At 47.8% G+C, this 22,646-nt stretch overlaps 2 protein-coding genes across 2 annotated transcripts in view; one reads left to right on the top strand and one right to left on the bottom strand.

The window, feature by feature from the left end:
* The window catches only part of LOC143986879 (uncharacterized), a 1,041,669-nt gene that overhangs the window by 249,087 nt on the left and 769,936 nt on the right, over window positions 1-22,646 (top strand). The window lies entirely within an intron of this gene.
* LOC143989983 (uncharacterized) lies at window positions 17,920-18,378 on the bottom strand. The gene is made up of 2 exons (XM_077490226.1): window positions 18,249-18,378; window positions 17,920-18,162 (listed from the first exon to the last, which is right to left on the bottom strand). The coding sequence occupies exons 1-2, from the start codon at window positions 18,351-18,353 to the stop codon at window positions 17,920-17,922; spliced, it is 348 nt and encodes a 115-aa protein (XP_077346352.1). The 5' UTR covers window positions 18,354-18,378.

The raw sequence follows: 22,646 nt of genomic DNA, 5'->3' as shown, positions 1-22,646 counted from the left end.
AACTATATGCCCCCCACTTTTATGGGTGGGAACACACATTATACACAATTGTATGCTAAAATATAAAAGAGGAGGTTGTGATGAGTAAATAGATACCAAACATGCCAAGTAATAAAATCGTGTGCCTGTAACACAGCAAAATACTACAGTACCTAAAAAGCTCCATGGGAGGCGCTTTCCTGCTCATCAGTTTAAAGGTAAGTGTGATCTCTGGTGGTAGAATTATTCCTCTCACTCCGACATTCCTGGTGATCCCTCATATGTGTGGTGCAATCACGCTTTACATACACATATACGCAGTATGGGTGCGCGTTTGCAGGTATGTGCAGTACAATGGGGGGTTACTTTTCATTTTTTAATATACATTTTATCATAATTTTTATTTTTTAACTTGTTTTATTTTTATTTTTTTCTTATTTAGCTGTATTGCTATCACAAGGAGTTAACAAACCCCCATGTGATATCATTGGGCAGGTGACAGGTCCTCTTTATGAGACATGGGGGGTGTATTAGCCCTTGTACACACGATCGGACATTCCGACAACAAAATCCGTCTGATTTTTTTTCCGACGGATTTTGTCAGAAACTGGTGTTGCGCACACACACGGTCGGACAAAGTTGTCGGAAAATCCGATCGCTCGAAACGGGATGTCGTTCGTTCGTTACGACGGGACTACGTTGCGGCTAGTAGCCAATAGCGTTGGTCTCGTAATTTGATCTGAGCATGCGTGGCACTTTGTCCGATCGGAATTCTCTACAAACGATCAGACGAAGTCCGTTCGGATCATGTTGTCTGAAAATTTTATATCCAGCTCTTAAAATTTGTTGGTCGGAGATTCCGGCGGAAAAAGTCAGATGGAGCCCACACACGGTTGGATTATCCGACAATGCGGTCCGATCGCACATTTTCCGTCTGAATTTCTGACCGTGTGTACAAGGGCTTAGACCTCCAATGTCTCCTCTACCCTCCAATACACAGATGGCACGTCCTTGGCGGTATCATCTGGGGAATGACGGCTCAGAAACATGAAACACTCAGAGCTAAGGACTGCCGACTTCATTCAGTGCAGAAGAGATCTCCTCCCTCTTGATCTCCTGAAGCCCCTGGATGTGGTCTCAGGCTCCCAGGTTGAGAGGGAGAGCCCAGGAATCACACTGGTGGATCATGGTGGAGGGACTGGCCTGCCTGCAATGTAAATGGGATGAGGCAGCTATACAGCCCCTCCGGATCACGCTAACGCCGCATACACGCGGCCGGAATTTCCAATGAAAACAGTCCGATGGGAGCTTTTCATCTGATTTTCCGACCGTGTGTATGCCCATCGGTCTTTTTCTGTCGGCATTTCCGACGGACTTTAGATTGCGAGCCTGTTTAATTTTCAGACCGAGAACCTTTCTATTGGATTTTCCGATCGTGTGTATGCAATTCTGAAACGCCAAATTTTGGACGCATGCTCGGAAGCATTAAACTTCCCTTTTTATAGTGCCGTTGAACGTGTCGTATGCCGCGGTGTTATTGACCGTCGGAATTTGGTGTGACCGTGTGTAGGCAAGACAGTTTGAGCGAAATCCCATCGGAATTCCGATGGGAAAACCATCAGAGCTTTTTCCGACGAGAATTACGATCGCGTGTACGGGGCCTTACTGTGCAGCTGGGAGCCGGCTGAAGAAAACAAGCACTGCTACTGCCGTCATCGGCTTCTGATTAACCCTTCACTCTCTGGGTGTACTATGTACCTCCAAAGAGCTGAACTGGTTAAATATCATGTGGGTTCTAATATTTGGGTGGTGTACTAATCCTGGGAATCCTGGGGGGGTCCCAATTCTGCCTGTGAAGGGACATCACTGTGATGCACAGAAAGTGTTGCAGCTGTGTTGACAACTACAAAAGAAAAAGTGTGTTAAAATTTACCAAAAACAGCACACAGACCCGCCACTGTTCTTCTATGTATTTGGGGGACCTTTGGAGGGTCTGTGTGCTGTTTAAAAAAAAAAAATAATCCAGCAATGAAATGTCCACAGACTGGAAACTTCACACTGGATCTCATGCAACTTGGATTCTGTGTATTTCCAAATGAAATGCAAAATTTTGCACACCCCATGATGATTTGGGGAGCCATGGACCATCAGCTGTTGTTGGTCCACTGTGTTTTATCAAGTCCAAAGTCAGCACAGCCCTCTACCAGGAAATTCTAGAGCACTTCTTGTTTCCCTCTGCTGACCAGCTTTATGGAGATTCTGATTTAATTTTCCAGCAGGACTTGGCACCTCTCACACTGCCAAAACTACCAATACCTGGTCACATAATCATGGTATGATTGTGCTTGATTGGCCAGCAAACTCTCCTGACCTAAACCGCATAGAGAATTTGTGGGGTATTGTCAAGAGGAAGATGAGACACAAGACCCAACAATGCAGACGAGCTGAAGGCCTCTATCAAAGGAACCTGGTCTTCCATAACACCTCAGCAGTGCCACAGGCTGATCGCATTCATGCCATGCTGCATTCCAGCCTTTCTCACCCAGGGTTCCTCCAAAGATTTCTGGGGGTTCTTTGAGAAATTAACAATTTCTGTGTCTCAGTAACAACTGACACCAATGATCTTTAAGGGGGGCAGTCTTCCCACTGATGATGATGTAAGAATTTCCTTCTCCGAATGACCACAGAGATAAGGAGATCCTTCTCCCATTGATCACCAATGTAAGAAAGCACTACACTGACTACTGATATAAGGTGACATTTCTCCCATTGGTCACCAATGTAAGGGACCACTACACTGACATAAGGGACACTTCTCCCATCAGCTACCAATGTTAGGGACCACTACAACCACTGATACAGGATCCTTCTTCAACTGGTCACCAATGGAAAAGGCCACTACATTGACCACTAGAAATGAGCTCCAGGTTTGGACTGAACACAGATTCAGAATTTAGCCTGTTTGGGGGTTTGGTAAACAACTGAACAAAATAGGTGTTCAACTCAGTGAACCTCTGACTGCAGTAACACTATTGCTCTGAAATAGCGAAGCTCAGGCTGGTTGTTCGGGTTTTAGCAACTTTCAGTGTCCCAACAACTGGTGACATGTCCCCGTCCAGTCCATTTAGCTGTCACCTGGGGATTAGTGGGTGCAATTTTGCTACATCCACATTTAAGTGCAGAGATCAGCCTTTCTTAAACATTATGGTAAAGACTAAATGCGCCCTCAGACATCTTCACAGGGTGAGCTTTTGGGAGCTTTTGTCACGAGGGCCACGTACCTGATGTGAGACTGAAGTCATGGGGAGGCCTCCCTTGCACCTCAGGTACTGAAAGCCTCTGGAGATGGAGACAGAGACTTGGTGGGGACACAGAGTGGCAAGGGTGCGGAGAACTGTGCAAGCCTTAGTCTGGGTTGCGAGCCAAGGTCAAGTCCAGTTGGGCAACGAAGCATAAAGGGGTTAATCAGAAAAAGGATGGTCGAGATCCAAGCTGGGGTCGGTTCCAATGTGGCAGCTGAGTACAAAAGGGGCAAAGAAGTAGAATGGTTAAGGTACAAATCCGAGGTCAAAGGCAAGCAGCAATCAAGAGTAGTCAAACAGGTTTCCAGGCCACAACAGGTTTTAGACAGATCACATACTAGCACAGGAACAAGGGGGGACTGAAGATAATTCAGCAATTTGGCAGTGCCTGGGCTGGGCTTATATAGGGAAGTTTGAGGTCACTTCCTGTGCACCTCATGGGTATTTTCCCGCCTTTTTCCATCAGGTTGAGGTCACTTCCTGTGCGTGTCCTGGGCATTTTCCTGCCCTTTTCCATCAAGTATTATGCGCAGGTGCGGGTTGGTGACCTGAGGCGTCTTTGGCGCATGCTCAGTTGGCACAGATTTCCTCTTGTGGCAACATGAAATTGGTGCATGTGTAGTAAGCCATGGACTTACAGAGCCCCCCTGAAGAGGCGGCCTCCAGACACCCGTTCGGGATAAAGTTTGCTGAAAGAACTGCCAGAGAAGATCTGGAGAGCGGATATGTGACTCGGGTTCCCAGGAAATTTCTTCAGGGCCGTAACCCCTCCACTGTACCAGAAATTGGCACCCGCAGCCACTTCTATAGCAGTCCAGGATGGCCTCCACCTAGTACTCCTCAATCTTTTTAATCATAGAGGGAGGTAGAGGACAGGCCCCATGTTCCGCAAAGGGGTTCGGGGCCACAGGCTTCAGGAAGGACACATTGAAGACAGGGTGGATCTGGTAAGTTGAGGGCAGGTTGAGTTTGTAGACAACAGGGTTGAATCGGGACAGGACAGGGAAGGGCCAAATTACCTTAGGGCCCAATTTCTTGGAGGGACAGGCCAACTTTAAATGCCTGGTAGACAGCCAAACCTTGTCTCCCAGTTGAAGATCCAGGTCCCTCTGCCACCTTTGATCATAGATGACCTTGTAATCCAGCTGTGCTTTGGCCATGGTATCCTTTAGGGGCTCTAAGTTGTGTAGAAACTCCACTCCGTTCCAGATAGCCGGGACCGAAGTGGAAATGGATAGGACAGGGGAAAAAGAAGGGTGGTACCCCAGGTTGGCGTAGAACGGTGATTGCTTAGTGGTAGAATGTATTGTGTTGTATGTGAATTCTGCACAATGAAGTAGGGACGCCCAATTGTCTTGGACAAAGGTAGAGAAGCAACGGAGGCACTGTTCAAGTTTAGTTTGTGCGTTCCATTTGTCCATTGGTCTGAGGGTGGTAGGCCGAAGAGTAGTGATTCTCGATGTCTAGAGCAAGGCAGAGCTCCTTCCAGAATTTAGAGGTGAATTGGACTCCACTATCCAATACAATATTGCTGGGGACCCCATGGAGGCGTATGATCTCCATGATAAAAGCCTGAGCTGTTTCTGGGGCGGAAGGATTGCCAACCATAGGAGTAAAATGAGCCATTTTTGTAAGGCTGTCCACAACAACAAATATGGATGTAAACCAATTAGAGGGTGGTAGCTCCACTATGTAATCCATGCTGATCTGTTCCCAGGGTCTGGAGGGAACAGGCAGGGGGCATAGAAGACCCCATGATTTATTATTTTCCGTTTTGCTGTGATTGCATATTAGGCAGGAATTGACGTAAGCGTGGCAGTCTGCCTTGAGGGTAGGCCACCAAAAGGTTTGCAAAAGCAAATCGGTGGTTTTGGTCACCCCAAAATACCCTGCTAACTTGTTGTCATGGCAGAGTTTCAGCACAGGAACTCTCAGATGAAGGGGCATAAACACAGCATGGTCATGGAAGAAAAGGCCATATTTTTCTTGCAGATGTTTGCCGAGGGCAATTGGTCTAGAGAGAAGGTCAGTTTAATCCTGGACAAGAGGTCATCCGTAAGTAGGAAGAAATTATAGGCAGGGAGTATCGCGTGTGTTGTTGGAAAGTTATCTGATGTGGGATACATGCGGGATAGAGCATCAGGTTTGCAATATTTGGATCCCGGATGGTACGCGATATGCATTTGAAATTGGGTGAAGAAGAGAGCCCATCTGGCTTGTCTAGGTCTGAGACGTTTAGCTGTATGGAGGTATTCCAAATTCCTATGATCAGTGAAGACAAGTATAGGGTGCGAGGCTCCTTCCAATAGATATCACCATTCTTCCAAGGCCAGTTTAATAGCAAGGAGTTCCTGGTCCTCTACATCATAGTTTCTTTCAGCTGGGGACAAACAAGGCAACAGGATGCAAGATGGCTGTGGTTTTGTGGCGCTGAGAAAGGACTGCCCCAACCACAATCTCTGAAGCATCAACCTCCAAAATGTGAGGCAGGGCTGGGTCATGATGAGGAAGGACCGGGGCAGAGGTGAATTGCTTCTTGAGTTTGTCGAAAGCTGTCTGTGTTGAGGGGGACCACAGAAATTGGCTGTTTTGCTTGGTGAGTTGTGTGATAGGTGAAATTATTGACAAGAACCCTTTGATGAATCTTCTAATAAAATTGGCGAATGCCACAAAGCTCTTACGATCTGTGGGTACTGGCCATTCAAGGATTGCAGTTACCTTCTTGGGGTCCATGGAGATGCCAGAAGTTGAAATAATGAGGCCAAGGTATTGTTTGGTATCTTTCTCAAACTCACATTTTTCAAGCTTGGCGTAGAGTTTATGGGCTCAGAGGCGAAAAAGGCCTTTTCGCATGTGGATGTGATGTGCCTCGAGGGAAGGTGAAAAAACAAGGATGTCATCTAAGTACACTATCATAAAGAGGTCAAGAAAATCCTGAAAGATGTCGTTCACCAAGTGTTGGAAAGTTGCTGGGACGTTATACAGCCCAAATGGCATGCCCAAATACTCAAAACGGCCAAACCTACTACGAAAGGCCATTTTCCATTCATTACCCTCTCTTATCCGTATTAAATTGTAGGCCCCCCAAGAGGTCCAAATTTGAGAAGACCTTAGTGGTGCGGAACCTCTGAATGAGCTTAGGGACTAGAGGCAAGGGGTATCGATTCTTGATTGTGATACTGTTTAATTCTCTGTAGTCGATACATGGGCTTAAAGAATGGTCCTTGTTCTCCACAAAGAAGAATCCAGCGCCAGCAGGAGAGGTAGAGGGCCGAATTAACCCTTTCCTAAGATTGTCATAAATTTATTTTTGGAGGACTTCTAATTCAGGCTCGCAGAGTGGGAAAATCATCCAAAATGATATTGCAGAACCAGGAAGAAGCTCAATTAGGCAATCATACGGCCGGTGAGGCAGCAGGGATTCAGCTCCCTTATTGTCAAAGACGTCCAGGAAGTCTCTGTAAACCTGGGGGAGAAGAGTGTTGTCATCTGCGGAAAGGGGTTGAACCATCAAACAGGCTTGTTGTGGGAAACAGTGGTGTAAGCAATAGGGTGAGCCGAAAGACACAACTTCAATGGACCAATCAATCTGTGGCTGGTGCTGTTGAAGCCACGGTAACCCCAAAATAACAGGAAAAATGAGGGAAGAAATCACGTCCAGCCGAAGATATTCCTGATGGTCTGCTTCAGTGGTGGTGTCAGACTTTACGTACCTGACTGGTGAGCCCGAGATAGCAGGGGAAGGTCTCCCTTACGTGTCTGGTTCGCAGCCCCTGGTAGTATAGACAGGAAGCACGGGCGCACAGACTGGTATGAGAGCCTGGCAGGTTAAATGCAAGAGAAGAGGCCCAGAGGCGAGATGCAGATGGGTAAGAGGTCTCCAGACAGCTGGATGCAGGCAGCGGATGCAGAGCAGGAGCCGGTGAGGCAAGTCCAGTCACAGGCACGGTTGGCAGCAGGAGGGTGGTGCAGTGCAAAGGGTAAAGCAAGTTCGATGTCCGGGTCACAAGCAGGATTGGCAACAGGCGGGCAGCGCGGTACAGAGGAGCAGGCAGATTCAAGGTCACAGACAGGCCGAGGTCAAGGGCAGGCAGCAGACAGGACGATCCAAGGGACAAGCCGGGTAATCAGGAGATCAGGAATTCTAAGATCACAGGTACTAAGATACTGGGAGCTGCAGATCGGACAGCACTGAGCACACTGCGGGGGACACCTAAATGGGGCATTTGGCACCATGCGCGCGCGTGCCCGCACACCAGCGCGCGCCCGCGAGTGTCAGCGTGCACCAGTGCCCACCGGGCACGGCAGAGCACCCAGTCGCATGTCCGTTACGGGCATTTCTCTGACAGGTGGCCAATATGAGGGTGGTCTCATGGGTTATGGGACCTGAGGTAGGTGTGGAGCCACCTGCCAGATGAATGGTAAATGGCTGGGGGGGGCGTCTCGCTTAGTGGGATTCCATACTTTTTGGAGAAGTGGATGTCAATAAAGCAGCTGCAAGCCCCAGAGTCAATAATGGTTGCTACTCTGATTATCCTTCCCGGTATCTGCAAAGAGAGGCAGAGAGTGAGGATTTAACGTACGGTGAAACAGATGGGAGTTCAATCCACTTACTCTGCCTAATGGGACATCCCTGAAGAAAGTGACCCCGCTCCACCACAGTACAGGCATAAATTGTTCAGGTGACAATGTTGTCGCTTTTCGGGTGTGAGGGGTGCACGAAGCCTGCATACGGCCTCTCCCCCGTGTGAGACCTCTGATGAAAGAAAAGTTCAGATTTTTGTCCAAAACATTTCCTGCACTCAGGACAGAAATGCGGCTTCTCTCCTGTGTGCACTCTTTGATGTGTGTAAAGATGCAAAATCTGTGAATATGATTTTCCACACTCAGAACAGTAATACGGTTTTTCTACCGTATGAGATATTTTATGGTAATTACGTTTTGATTGAAAAAGAAAACGCTTCCCACACTCTGGAAAGGAATACAGCTTCTCCCCCGTGTGAAAACTTTTATGCACATTAAGTTGGGATTTAAAATGGACAGGAATGTGGCTTATCTCCTGTGTGAGATCTTTTATGCCTATTAAATTTACGTTTAGAATGGAAACTCTTCCCGTACTCAGTACAGGAAAGCCTCTTCTCTGTTGGTAGGACGGCACCGTCCCTCACAGTCTGAGATTCCTCAGGATAAGAGGAATACGATGGTCCATCTACACTGTGTGGTGCCGGATGGACATTTGAGGTAGTCGGGTTTTCTCCTGGACTATACTGTGTGATGTCCTCATCTTCTACTTTACAGTCTGGAGACAATCCTCTGAGGTTTTCCTCATCTCCCGTCCATCTAATAAAATATAAATGAAAAGATTATTACTAGACATGATCAGATTGGTTCCCCTAAACTGGGACTCCGCCCACATCAGGCAGCTTTGTCTCTGAAGATCTTACAATTCCCCCCTCAAGGTAACTAGTAAATGGGTCCTCTGATCTCCTACCAGATCATTTCTTTATTCATGGACCTTAGTCAGAGAGTGAGGAAACAACGAGAACTGTCTTTTATAGGAGTGACAGTGATGAGGGGATTATAGGACGAGTGTCCCCTCCCCCTCTATCACTCATTGCCATCTTCCCAACACAAGAAGTCCTGCACTTCCTTATTCAGTCCATGATTTAGTCATGAATAACAGCGGGGCTGAGCCCCACCAGAGGCAGAGAGTGAGGATGGGGGGAGAACAACCAAGATGAAGACTGGACTGATCCTGAAGACCCCCATCATTGGGTTATTGACTCCTCCCTCGTTATCACTTTCTGTTTTACGGTTCCATAGTCTGAGGATGTTATCACATTATTATCACCATGCAAAAGTCTATGATCCAATCAGATATAACATGTCCAGCTGGTAGAAAATGGGTGTAACAAAAGAGAATACATATATATGTTTGTATATAACAGTGTGTAGAGGGAGCAGTAGTCAGGACTATGTAATGTACAACATATTGTACAAAAGAAACAAAAATACAGATAGGACTGTATAGTACCAGAATTATGTAATGTACAATATACAGTATATAGTGCAGGGGTCAGGAGTATGTAATGTAGAATATAAATTATATGATGTAAGGGTCAGCAATCATTGGAAGCCTACTTGTTCACATGAGACAAGTTGCAGAGGTCCTACACTGCTGCCTCCCATCTCCCGAGACTGAATACATTGTTTCTATGGGATTTATTTACTAAAGGCAAATCCATTTTGCACCACAAGTGCACTTGGAAGTGCAGTCGTTGTAGATCTGAGGGGGACATGCAAGGAAAATAAAAAAAAAAATTTTTGCTTGTAGATGATTGGATGATAGTAATCAGAAGAGCTTCTCCTCATTTCAAATCTTCCCCTTAGATCCACAGCGACTGAACTTCCAAGTGCACTTGTAGTGCAAAGTGATTTTGCCTTTAGTAAATCAATCCCGATATGTTTATCAATGTGTTTATCAGATGATGGGGGGATCTAGGTGGAGCCTCCATACTGCTCTCTCCTTTACAATAAAGTCTCCTCTTACCCGGTGATGTGAGGGGCGGCTGATTGTCCATCATGACATCCTTGTAGAGATCCTTGTGTCCTTCTAAATACTCCCACTCCACCATGGAGAAATAGACAGTGACATCCTGACACCTTATAGGAACCTGACACACACAATGATACAGTCACCATCCAGACACATCCCTTGTCTGTTACTGGATAATGTCCCAGAATTCCCGGCACCGCTCACCTCTCCTGTCAGCAGCTCCATCATCTTCTTTGTGACTTCTAGAATCTTCTGCATGTTGTGTCTTGTAGGGATCGGGGATGGAGGTGGGGGGATGGTGATGGGATTCTCGAGGATCTTGTAGTCATATAATGAGATCTCCTTATTGTCTCATTTTCAGTTGATTTCTTCATTATTACTGCACAGTTCTGTGTTATACAATGATAAATATCACTCTCCCATAATCCCTCACCTCTACGGTCAGCTCTATATTTCTTTTTCAGGGATTGGTCACAATGTGCCTGATTCAGCAGACATTTCCATCCAATGATATGATTACAATGTGGTCAGATTTATAGATCCTTCTAGAAGTCATATAATAGAGTCACTAATGTGTTACTAGTAAGGCTCACTGACCCACCAGGAAATGTTACCCATGGATTTAGAGGTCAGTGGGCGTGACATGCTGGTAATCATGGGTCTCACTGATTGGACTAAACCTGAAATTGTTCTTTTGTAAAAATAATGGCGCCATCTTGTGCTATAACCAAATATCATAGAGTACATACAATTCATGTATTCATAGTACTTGTGTCCAGGGTCGCCAATAAGGGGGTACTACCGGCCCTGCTGTACTGGGCCCTGGCCCTGTCAGCTCCAGAGGGGAGCTCGGGAAGCTAACATGTCCATCTGCAGATGCTAAGCTACATTCTGTTTGATTCCTGTCATTCTATCGGGTCAGTGCTCTGCATGTTAGCTCCATTCCCACTCTGCTCTCTAATGCCCCGTACACACGAGAGGGATTAAGTCTGACAGACCTCCAAAGGAGTTCCGCCGGAGTTCCGCTGGAGTTCCGACGGAGTTCTGGCGGACTTTTCGACCGAATGGACTTGACCACACACCATCACACCAAACTCCGACGGAGTCGAACGTGATGACGTACGACTGGATTCGACGTAGGAAGTTCATAGACAGTAGCCAATAGATGCCCTAGCGTCGGTTTTAGTCCGTCGGAGTAGCACACACACGAGCGGATTTTTCAAAGGGGACCGGGTCCGGCGGAGTTCCGTCGGGAAAATTTAAAGCATGCTTCATTTCTAAAGTCCGTCAGACTTTAGCTTCGCTAAAGTCCGTTGCAGCCCACACACGATCGGATAGTCCGCCGGACTCAGTCCGTCGGAGTTTGGATGTCGAAAAGTCCGCTCGTGTGTACGGGGCATTAGTGTGACTCGTTTATATTCCCTTCTGATTGGAACTTTGTTTCTCTTCACTTCCTCCTCCAGATTCTTGCCATACTCACTCTGCTTCTCAGATATGCCCCCATCCCCCTTTCCTACAATCAAGCTCTGATCCTTCTCCCTGATATCTCTTAATGTGTCCTTGTGGCTCCCTGCTGTCCTTCATTCCTGTACTCCTTGTTCTGTCTGATTTATCCGGTCTCCTGTCTGCCTAGCCTATATTATCTCCCCTGTTGTCATAGCTCTCACGACCAGCTGTATTCGGTTCTGCCTTTATTTTCTCTCAGCACAGCTTAGTGTACAATATGTAGCTGGTCTCCCCACTCCTCTCCCACTATATATAGCTGGTCTCCCCACTCCTCTCCCACTATATATAGTGGTCTCCCCACTCCTCTCCCACTATATATAGTGGTCTCCCCACTCCTCTCCCACTAGAGGTAGCTGGGCTTCCCACTCCTCTCCCACTATAGGTAGCTGGGCTTCCCACTCCTCTCCCACTATAGGTAGCTGGGCTTCCCACTCCTCTCCCACTATAGGTAGCTGGGCTTCCCACTCCTCTCCCACTATAGGTAGCTGGGCTTCCCACTATAGATAGCTGGGCTTCCCAGTTTATTTAGCTGTAGCTATATGTCCCACTCCTCTCCCACTATGTGTAGCTGAGCTTCCCACTATGTGTACCTGGGCTTCCCACTCCTCTCCCACTATGTGTACCTGGGCTCTCCCACTATGTGTACCTGGGCTTCCCACTCCTCTCCCACTATGTGTACCTGGGCTTCCCATTCCTCTCCCACTATGTGTACCTGGGCTTCCCACTCCTCTCCCACTATGTGTACCTGGGCTTCCCACTCCTCTGCCACTATGTGTACCTGGGCTTCCCACTCCTCTCCCACTATGTGTACCTGGGCTTCCCACTCCTCTCCCACTATGTGTACCTGGGCTTCCCACTCCTCTACCACTATGTGTACCTGGGCTTCCCACTCCTCTCCCACTATGTGTACCTGGGCTTCCCACTCCTCTCTCACTATGTGTACCTGCGCTTCCCACTCCTCTCCCACTATATGTACCTGCCAGGGCTGGCTTAGCCCTTCCTTCTCTGGGCTGGCTGCCCAGCTGTCGGCCAATTTCCAGCTCTCATCTCTCTCCACTGTTACCCAGCTGTTCCTGATCCTGCTCGTCTGACCTGCCTACTTAAATCTGTTCAGCTAACTTCATCTCTGCCTTCGCCTTGGTCACATCACAAGAAAACATCTCCTGTGTACCTGTTTAAAGGCTGGCTTGCTGACATCCCTTCTGGCTCCTTATTCTGCTTGCTGTTCCTCCACTTGGATCCCTGACTTCTGGCCTGGCTGATTACCCGATCTGGTTATTGAACTCTGGCCTGGCTGACTACTCGATCCGGTTACTGGACTCTGGCTATGCTTTGACTACGCTTACTCTATTTACCTTTTTATTTAATAAACAATTTAATTGTGATTTAATTGTACTTCTGTCTCCGTCTGATTCATGGTTTCTGACAGTACCTGGGCTTCCCACTCCTTTCCCACTATATGTACCTGGGCTTCCCACTCCTCTTCCACTATGTGTACCTGGGCTTCCCACTCCTCTCCCACTATGTGTACCTGGGCTTCCCACCCCTCTCCCACTATGTGTACCTGGGCTTCCCACTCCTCTCCCGCTATGTGTACCTGGGCTTCCCACTATATGTAGCTTGGCTTCCCACTCCTCTCCCACTATATGTAGCTGAGCTTCCTACTCCTTTTCCATTATATGTAGCTGGGCTTCCCTCTCCTCTCCTACTATTTGTACCTGGGCTTCCCACTCCTCTCCTACTATGCGTACCTGGGCTTCCCACTCCTCTCCCACTATGCGTACCCGGGCTTCCCACTGCTCTCCCACTATGCGTACCCGGGCTTCCCACTCCTCTCCCACTATGCGTACCCGGGCTTCCCACTCCTCTCCCACTATGCGTACCCGGGCTTCCCACTCCTCTCCCACTATGCGTACCCGGGCTTCCCACTCCTCTCCCACTATGCGTACCCGGGCTTCCCACTCCTCTCCCACTATGCGTACCCGGGCTTCCCACTCCTCTCCCACTATGCGTACCCGGGCTTCCCACTCCTCTCCCACTATGCGTACCCGGGCTTCCCACTCCTCTCCCACTATGCGTACCCGGGCTTCCCACTCCTCTCCCACTATGCGTACCCGGGCTTCCCACTCCTCTCCCACTATGCGTACCCAGGCTTCCCACTCCTCTCCCACTATGCGTACCCGGGCTTCCCACTCCTCTCCCACTATGCGTACCCAGGCTTCCCACTATATGTAGCTAGGCCTCCCACTATATGTAGCTAGGCCTCCCACTTCTCTCCCACTATATGTAACTGGCCTTCCCACTCCTCACCCACTATATGTAGCTGGCCTTCCCACTTCTCTCCCACTATATGTAGCTAGTCTTCCCACTATATGTAGCTAGGCTTCCCACTCCTCTCCTACTATATGTAACTGGCCTTCCCACTGTGTAGCTGGGCTTCCCAATATATGTATCTGGGATGTCCCACTCCTCTCCCACTATATGTAGCTGGTCTTCCCACTATATGTAACTGGTCTTCCCACTCCTGTCCCACCATATGTAGCTGGGCTTCCCACTCCTCTCCCACTAAATGTACCTGGGCTTCCCACTCCTCTCTCACTATATGTAGCTGGGCTTCCCACTCCTCTCCCCCAGTCTGGTTCCCTTCCTCTATTCTGTACAACCCTTCTCTCCCCTCCCTACACCAAATCTATGTTACTGATCAACTCTTTCTATTTAACGGTTTACTGACTGATCTATTTCAAACTCGCCTAAAAAGGGGAAGTTCCGCTTTAAATTCTTCTCCTCCTCTGCCACATTTGGCATGTCATTTTGTTTTGAGGGGCAGGTACTTGGTTTTGACAGGTACTCACTTCCACTTATACTCAGATTACCTATGCAATCTGAGCAAACGTTCTCCTCCTTCCTCCAGCCTTCTGGGACACATCACAGGTCCAAGAAGACTGCAGGGCCAGTTAGATAAAGCAGAAAGCAGCACAGCCAGCTGTAGGGATGGGCCGAACACTTCCCGGTTTGGTTCACACAAGAACATTTCGAACAGGCAAAAAGTCCTACCGAACATGTGAACTCTATTAAAGTCTATGGGACACGAACATAAAAAATCAAAAGTCCTAATTCTAAAGGCTTACATGCAAGCTATTTGCCATAAAAAGTGTATAGGGACCTGGATACTGCCCGGGGACATGTATCAATGCAAGAAAAAAATTTCTAAAACAATCGGTTTTAAAGGAGCAGTGATTTTAATGATGCTTAAAGTGAAACAATAAAAATGAAATACTCCATTAAATATTGTGCCTGGGGGTCCCCTTAGCCCGCATGCCTGCAGCAATAATGACATTTCGAAAGAAAAAATGTCATTTAAAAACTTGCTCACGGCTGTAATGTAATGCCGACTTCCGGCAATACAGATTTAAAAAAACAAACTGTGTGGGATCCCCCCATTCCATACAAAATAGGGCATAGTTTTATGGCTTTTTAATTATTATTTTTTTACTTGTAATGGCGGCGATCTGAGATTTTTATCAGGACTGCGACATTGGACAATTTTGACACATTTTTGGGACCATTGACGTTAATACAGCAATCAGTGCTATAAAAATGCATTGATTACTGTAAAAATGTCACTGGCAGTGAAGGAGTTAACACTAGGGGGCGATAAAGGGGTTAATTGTGTTCACCGTTTGTGTTTCTAACTGAAGGGGGAGGGGACTGTGTAGGGGAAGAGATAGATCACTGTTCATACTCTATTAACAGACGATCTGTCACTTCTCTCCTCAGAGAACTGGAAACTGTGTTCACACACACACACAGATCCTCCGTGTGTCAACGGCGGTGATCGTGACCGCCAGGCACACGCATCGGCTCAGGGGCATGCAGCGGGCCCGCCCCTAGTGGCCACAGGGTGAAGCGACGTAACATTACGTCGCTTCGCCCAGCCGTGCCATTCTGCCACAGTAAAACTGCGGCAGCTGGTCAGCAAGTGGTTAAAGATCTAGATCTGTCCAATGCACACTGATAGCGAGTACTGGCAAGGGGCACTGATACCAGATGCCTCCCCTGTAGTTCCAGCTACTGTGACATCACTGCAGAGGGCAGATCGGGACTAATGGAGGGCGTGCAGCCTGCGAGAAGCATCTTGTCTCCCTCATTCATCAGTGGCTATTGATTCCAGCAGGCATGGAATGCTGCAGTGAAGTGAGCACAATAAGTGACATGTACAGCATACCTGTACTCCCAGCTCTGTATGTAGAGGAGAACACTACTACAGAACCCCTGTGCCCAGACCTTGTGACCCCCCTGTTCCCTCACCTGATGACTCCTGTGTGCCCTGCCCTGGAGACACCCCTGTGCCCTGCCCTGGAAATACCCCTGTGCCCTGAACTGGAGACACCCCCGTGCCCTGACCTGGAGACACCCCCGTGCCCTGACCTGGAGACACCCCTGTACCCTGCCCTGGTGAAGTGACTCCTCTGTGACTTAACATGGTGACCTCCTTGTGCTCTGTCCTGGTGACTCCCCTTGTGCCCTGCCCTGGTGAAGTGACTACTCTGTGACTTGACATGGTGACTCCCCTGTGCCCTGGTGACGCGACTCCCCTGTGTCCTGTCAAAGTGACTCCTCTGTGACTTGACATGATGACCTCCTTGTGCTCTGTCCCGGTGACTCCCCTTGTGCCCTGCCTTGGTGACACGACTCCCCCTGCCCTGCCCAAGTGACTCCTCTGTGACTTGACATGGTGACCTCCTTGTGCCCTGCCCTAGAGAATCCCCTGTGCCCTGACCTGGTGACATGATTCTCCTGTGCTCTGCCATGGTGACACCCTTGTCTAAATTTCAGGTGAAGATGAATTTAGCTTCTATGCAGAAAAAAGCCAGCCTAAGTTCCACATTAAGGAAGTACAGTGCCTTGAAAAGGTATTTATACCCCTTGAAATTAAATTCTTTTTTGTCATGCTACAACTAAAAACATAAATTGATTTTTATTGGTATTTTATGTGATAGACCAACACAAAGAGGCACACAATTGTGAAGCAGAAGGAAAATGATAAAATGGTTTTCAACGTTTTTTTTACAAATAAATAAAATTAAAAGTTTGTCAATACTTTGTAGAACCACCTTTTGCTGCAATTACAGCTGCAAGTCTTTTTGGGGATGTCTCTACCAGCTTTGCACATCTATAGTGACATTTTTGCCCATTCTTCTTTACAAAATAGCTCAAGTTCTGTCAGATTTGATGGAGAGTCTCTGTGAACAGCAATTTTCTAGTCTTGCCACAGATTTTCAATTGGATTTAGGTCTAGACTTTGACTGGACCATTCTAACACATGAATATGCTTTGATCTAAACCATTCTATTGTAGCTCTGGCTGTATGTTTAGGATCATTGTTGCTGGAAGGTGGACCTCTGCCCCAGTCTCAAGCCATTTGCAGACTAACAACATTTCATCTAAGATTGCCCTGTATTTGGCTCCATCCATCTTCCCATCAACTCTGACCAGCTTCCCTGTCCCTCCTGAAGAAAAGTATCTCACAACATGATGCTGCCACCACCATGTTTCATGGTGGGAATGGTGTGTTCAGGGTAATCTGCAGTGTTAGTTTTCCACCACATAGTGTTTTGCTTTTAGGCCAAAAAGTTTAATTTTGGTCTCATCTGACCAGAGCACCTTCTTACACATTTTTGCTGTGTCCCCCACATGGCTTCTCGCAAACTATAAAACGGGACTTCTTATGGCTTTTCCTTTCAACAATGGCTTTCTTGCCACTCTTGCATAAAGGGCAGATTTGTGGAGTGTACGACTAATAGTTGTCCTGTGGACAGATTCTCCAACCCGAGCTTTGGATCTCTGCAGCTCCTCCAGAGTTACCATGGGCCCCTTGACTGCTTCTCTAATGAATGCTCTCTTTGCCTGGCCTGTCTGTTTAGGTGGACGGCCATGTCTTGGTAGATTTGCAGTTGTGCCATACTCTTTCCATTTTCGGATGATGGATTGAACAGTGCTCCGTGAGATGTTCAAAGCATGGGATATTTTTTCATAATCTAAACCTGATTTAATCTTCTCTATAACTTTATCCCTGACCTGTCTGGTGTGTTCCTTGGTCTTCATGGTGCATTTTGTTCACTAAGATTTTAGTTAGGGGTATCAGAGTAAAGGGGACTGAATACAAATGCACCCCACACTTTTCAGATATTTGTAAAAAAGTTTGAAAACCATTTATCCTTTTTCTTTCCACTTCACAATTATGTGCCACTTTGTGTTGGTCTAGCAAATAAAAACCCAATAAAATACATTTACGTTTTTGGTTGTAACATGACAAAATGTGGAAAACTTAAAGGTGTATGAATAATTTTTCAAGGCACTGTAAGCATTAATTCTATTATTTAATGCTGTTTCTAAAAAGAATTATTGTTATTCCAACAGCTCGCTGATCACACCGATGTTCCATGAGCTGTTGATCTGAAAACTATTTTAGGGATTTCCCAAGACCTCAAATTTTTTGCCAAGGGTTCCTCAAAGGCAAAAATGTTGAGAAATATTGTATACGAAGACTTAAAGTCATTCTAAATACATCCCAGTTTACAACGGAGTCAGATTTAACCCCTTTATTACATTCACCTCTTCAGTCAGCAGGCTGAGTATCTCCAGGGTGAGGTTCAATATTGTCTCATTCCAGGGAAATTCCTTCCTTACATTCTTCACAAAACTGACATTCTCCCTATTGTCTATCATGACGTCCTTGTAGAGATCCTTGTGTCCTTCTAAATACTCCCACTCCTCCATGGAGAAATAGACAGTGACATCCTGACACCTTATAGGAACCTGACACACACAATGATACAGTCACCATCCAGACACATCCCTTGTCTGTTACTGGATAATGTCCCAGAATTCCCGGCACCGCTCACCTCTCCTGTCAGCAGCTCCATCATCTTCTTGGTGACTTCTAGAATCTTCTGCATGCTGTGTCTCTCAGGTTTTAGGGAGTCACATGGAGGCACTGTGATGGTCATATGATCACCTGACTTCAGAAGAGAAAATCTCTGTATTGATGAACCAACAGGAATATCATGTTAAAATCCCAGAATCCTCCTCACCTCTCCGGTCAGGTCTGTTTTTTATTAATTGAGAGAGAAGAGTGTTGTCATGTGACCTCCCTGAATCCTCCTCACCTCTCCGGTCAGGTCCATTTTATTAATAGAGATAAGAGTGATGTCATGTGACCTCCCAGAATCCTCCTCACCTCTCCGGTCAGGTCTGTGTTTTATTAATAGAGATAAGAGTGATGTCATGTGACCTCCCAGAATCCTCCTCACCTCTCCGGTCAGCAGGCAGATGATCTCCAGGGTGAGGTTTAGCATCTTCTCAGTCATGTGACTCCGGTCCTCCTCCATCCCCATTGGTGCCATCATTTAATCTATACAGGTCTCCTTGTAGACCCATAAGTTTGGTAAATGAAAGTAAGAATTATATGGATAGTATTGGTCGCACAATAATAGGTTGTGGATGTGAGGGGGGTAATAGGAGGGTTGCTGGAAATTTAAGAAATACTGCCCCATGGGAACACATTTAGTTTGGACTGTTTAGTGTCTTGATATATTTTTTATCTCCTGGGAATCTCTTGGCCTGTTGGATCAGATATTCCCTTTTTCTCTGTTGGGGATGTTTGGTTTCTGAACTGGATTTGATTCGTTTTAGATCTGCAGACAAGGAATGATAAATACAATCCTTCCTTTGATTTATTGGTTCCGAGTCATTGCTGTGAGGATAATGTCGGGTCATCATGATGTTCAGGAAGGGAAACTTGCTGACTTTTGGCCAGAGTTGCCGGTTAATCGGGTTAATTGCCAGAACTCCGGCTGCAAGGTTCCAATCTCCGGCAGCCTGCTGACTGACAGGAGTGATGTCACTGTCAATTTCTGCAATAAGAGAAGGGATTGGATTGGATAGTAGAAGGATGCTGCTGGTGGAGTAGAGAACTGTGGGGGAGGAGTCTGTTCTGTTTTCTCCAATAGCAACCCAGTGTGGGTAAAAGGAGGGCAGTGGGGGGAAGGGGTTTGTTCTCTTGGTCTATTTTTGTCCTGCAACATATTTCTTGACCAGTGAGATGGCGAGGTGAAGGCTTCCTTCACTTGCTGGTAGGAGTTTCTTAAGGAGGTCAGAAAAGTGCAGGTGGGGTGGGTGGACCATCAGAGATCCAGAGCCCCAATGAGCCCTAAAGTCCCCTCTTCCCTCAGAGCATTGCAACCTGGTTACCTCCTCAGAGGCCCCCACAGCCATTCAGCCCCACTAACCTCTCATAGTTGCTTCCTAGGAGGCCCCTAAAGTCCTTCTGCTGCACTCTCTCTTAAGGGGTCCCAGTAAACCCTCAGTGGCTCCCAGAGTCCTTTAGTCACACTACCACCTCGCAGAACTACCGCGGTCACAAATACGACTGGGCTCTGGTGTTTAGCCAACGTGAGGGAGGTGGCCAGGACAGCAGGAAAGGGTCATGCTGCTGGAGTAAAGAATCTAAGGATCAGCGGTGGCACCCCTGGTGATCGCCAAGTAGGATTGCTGAGAACAGGGTGGGTAGCACATTCAGTCATTGCAGAGTCCCCTTGCTTTCCTTGATCTGCCAACTCCTCCCCCTGCTCATCCTCTTCCAGACACAAGCTCAAAGTTCTCCATACTGGGCAGACCCTGCACTCTGTGCTTGCTCTGCAAGACGCAGCACTGGTGCCTGCTGCAGCTCATGGGTGCCTGTATGTGGGGTGAGGGTCCTCGAGATGTGTGGAGGGGCAGGATCAGCTCTCTTCACTCAAACGCCTCTCCTACCTCTGTCAGCTGCTCTCTGGAGTTTCTGGCCAGCCTGCTGCCCCTCATATCTTCCCCAACACATTGGAGCCCCTTCCAGGGCTGCAAATATTAATGCCCCTTCATCTGCCCCACCCATTCCTATCCATCCTCCTCATCATCTCATCCCTCTGCCACCCCTGCCCATACCCCCCTCTGACTAACACTTTAGTTTAGACCCCCTTCTCTCCTATTCCTGCACCTTATCCCACACCTTGTCATCACTTGGGAACTTCAGTGGCTTCATTGTGCCATGTTTGGGGTCACAGAGAACAAAGTGCCTTGCTGGGCGCTGCGGGATGTAATCGACGGAGGAGAGCCCTGTGTGTGCAATTAGCGGAGGGGAGCCCTGTGCGTGCAATCGGCGGAGGTGAGCACTGTGCGTGCAATCGTCAGAGGTGAGCCTTGTCCGTGCAATCGGCAGAGGTGAGCCCTGTGCGTGCAATCGGCAGAGGTGAGCCCTGTGCGTGCAATCGGCAGAGGTGAGCCCTGTTCGTGCAATCGGCAGAGGTGAGCCCTGTGCGTGCAATCGGCAGAGGTGAGCCCTGTGCGTGCAATCGGCAGAGGTGAGCCCTGTGCGTGCAATCGGCAGAGGTGAGCCCTGTGCGTGCAATCGGCAGAGGTGAGCCCTGTGCGTGCAATCGGCAGAGGTGAGCCCTGTGCGTGCAATCGGCAGAGGTGAGCCCTGTGCGTGCAATCGGCAGAGGTGAGCCCTGTGCGTGCAATCGGCGGAGGTGAGTGACCAGGCTCTAGTGTTCCACTGCCACGGGGGGCAAAGACAGCAGGAAAGGGTCCCACTGAGGAAGTATAGGGCCATGGAATCTGTGGGAAGGTCCCTGGGACCAGTTGGTCAGGGGGCCCTTCATATTTTTTTGCATCAGGTCCCTGAAGGTTCTAGTTATACCTCTGCTCAGGCAGAGCCCTCAGTATTTTCCTCCCTCTGACACCAATGATGGAACATATTCTTCTTGGCAGGCTGGGGAATGTTTTCTTCTTCCTGATTAGCAATGTAAGGAGCTCTATGCTCCATACTCCTGACCCCTGCACTTCATCGTTGTGTTGGCTGCATATTGTAAGGATTGCTCATTTGCTGCCTGTGTAGAGTAATAATTGCCCTTTGTAGGCCATGTATGGCCAGCATGGTCATTGTTTTGTCTGTTTATTGTCAGTGTTGTTTGTTTAGAGGACCATATTATTAGAATTTATCTCCAAAATGAAGAGAATGTTCCAGACTCTTAAGTAGGGAAATGTTCTGACTCTGAAGGGTTTAATCTACAAATAATAAATGTTCGGGCAGCGATTTCACTATGAACAAAATATCTGAATCCACAACATGATAGTTCCAATAAAACTTTCTGATAACAAAGTGTCAGACAACTCCTGGGGGAACCTGGCAGCACTTACTCAGAAAAACCCCGGCTGTAGAGTACTAGGTGTGCTGGGCCCTGTAGTCCCACTGAGTTTGTGGTGCCTGTGAAGCAACAGATGCCACAATAGCAGTAAATGGGGAATGCCGGCATAAGGAGAAGAGCTAATCCATCGCCAGGGTCCTGGCCACAGATACTCCGGTGGATGGCGGGCCTTTAGCGCTAAAAATAGCACCTGTAAAGCGCCTGAAAAATGCCTCCCATGCCATCCCAGTGTGAAAGTCTGAATGCTTTCACACTGGGCGGTGCGCTTGCAGGTCGGGGAAAAAAGTTCTGCAAGCAGCATCTTTGGGGCGGTTTGGGAGTGCTGTATACATTGCTCCTAAACTGCCCCTGGCCATTGGAATGAATGGGCAGTACTTCTGGAGTGCCTGAAAAGCGATTCCGAAGTGCAGAAACACGTGCGGTTTTAACCCTTTCTTCCTGCTAGTGCCCAAAAATCGCTGATTAAACAGCTGTGCCACTAACGGAACTGCCGCCCCAGCGTGAAAGGGCTCAGATGTAAACAGAGAGCACACCTCTCCTAACCTGGTGACACCAGACATGTTTGGATTGGAAAACACACATCTTTGTCCAGGAGGGCTATTGGCAGATGAAAAGGTTCTAAAAAGCGATCCTACCCCTGCCTAGATTCCTTAACCAGTTATAGCCTAGAATTACATCTTCTATATTATCATATCACTAAATTCCTACAAAACTTCATTTATAATTATCAATAATTGGTAAAACTATATAAAAAATGGCGTGTCTGGATGTGAAGCAGGACAGACCTGCAGTAGATGAGCTCCGCTTCTACCTAATCCTTCTGACCATGCTTCTACGGTGGCTGACACGTCTACAATCACATACCGGTGTTTGAACAGTACCTCTCCGGTTTCCTGCTACTCCTGCCCTCCTAGATGGCTCCGGGTAAGAGAAAATACGGCAAACACACAGCGCCCCAGGCCCGGCCTCCTCCTTGGTGGTCATCTTGCCCACGGGTTCTCCCCCCTCCTCCCCATCCTGTGTGACTGCGGAGCACCCAGACGGCACCTGCAAGCATGG

This window comes from Lithobates pipiens, unplaced genomic scaffold, assembly GCF_037356315.1.
Source record: "Lithobates pipiens isolate NorthernLeopardFrog02 unplaced genomic scaffold, aLitPip1_a1.2 Scaffold_18, whole genome shotgun sequence".
Lineage (NCBI taxonomy): Eukaryota > Metazoa > Chordata > Amphibia > Anura > Ranidae > Lithobates > Lithobates pipiens.
The sequence above is the reverse complement of the archived record's forward strand: the minus strand, read 5'-3'. Positions and strand labels throughout refer to the sequence as shown.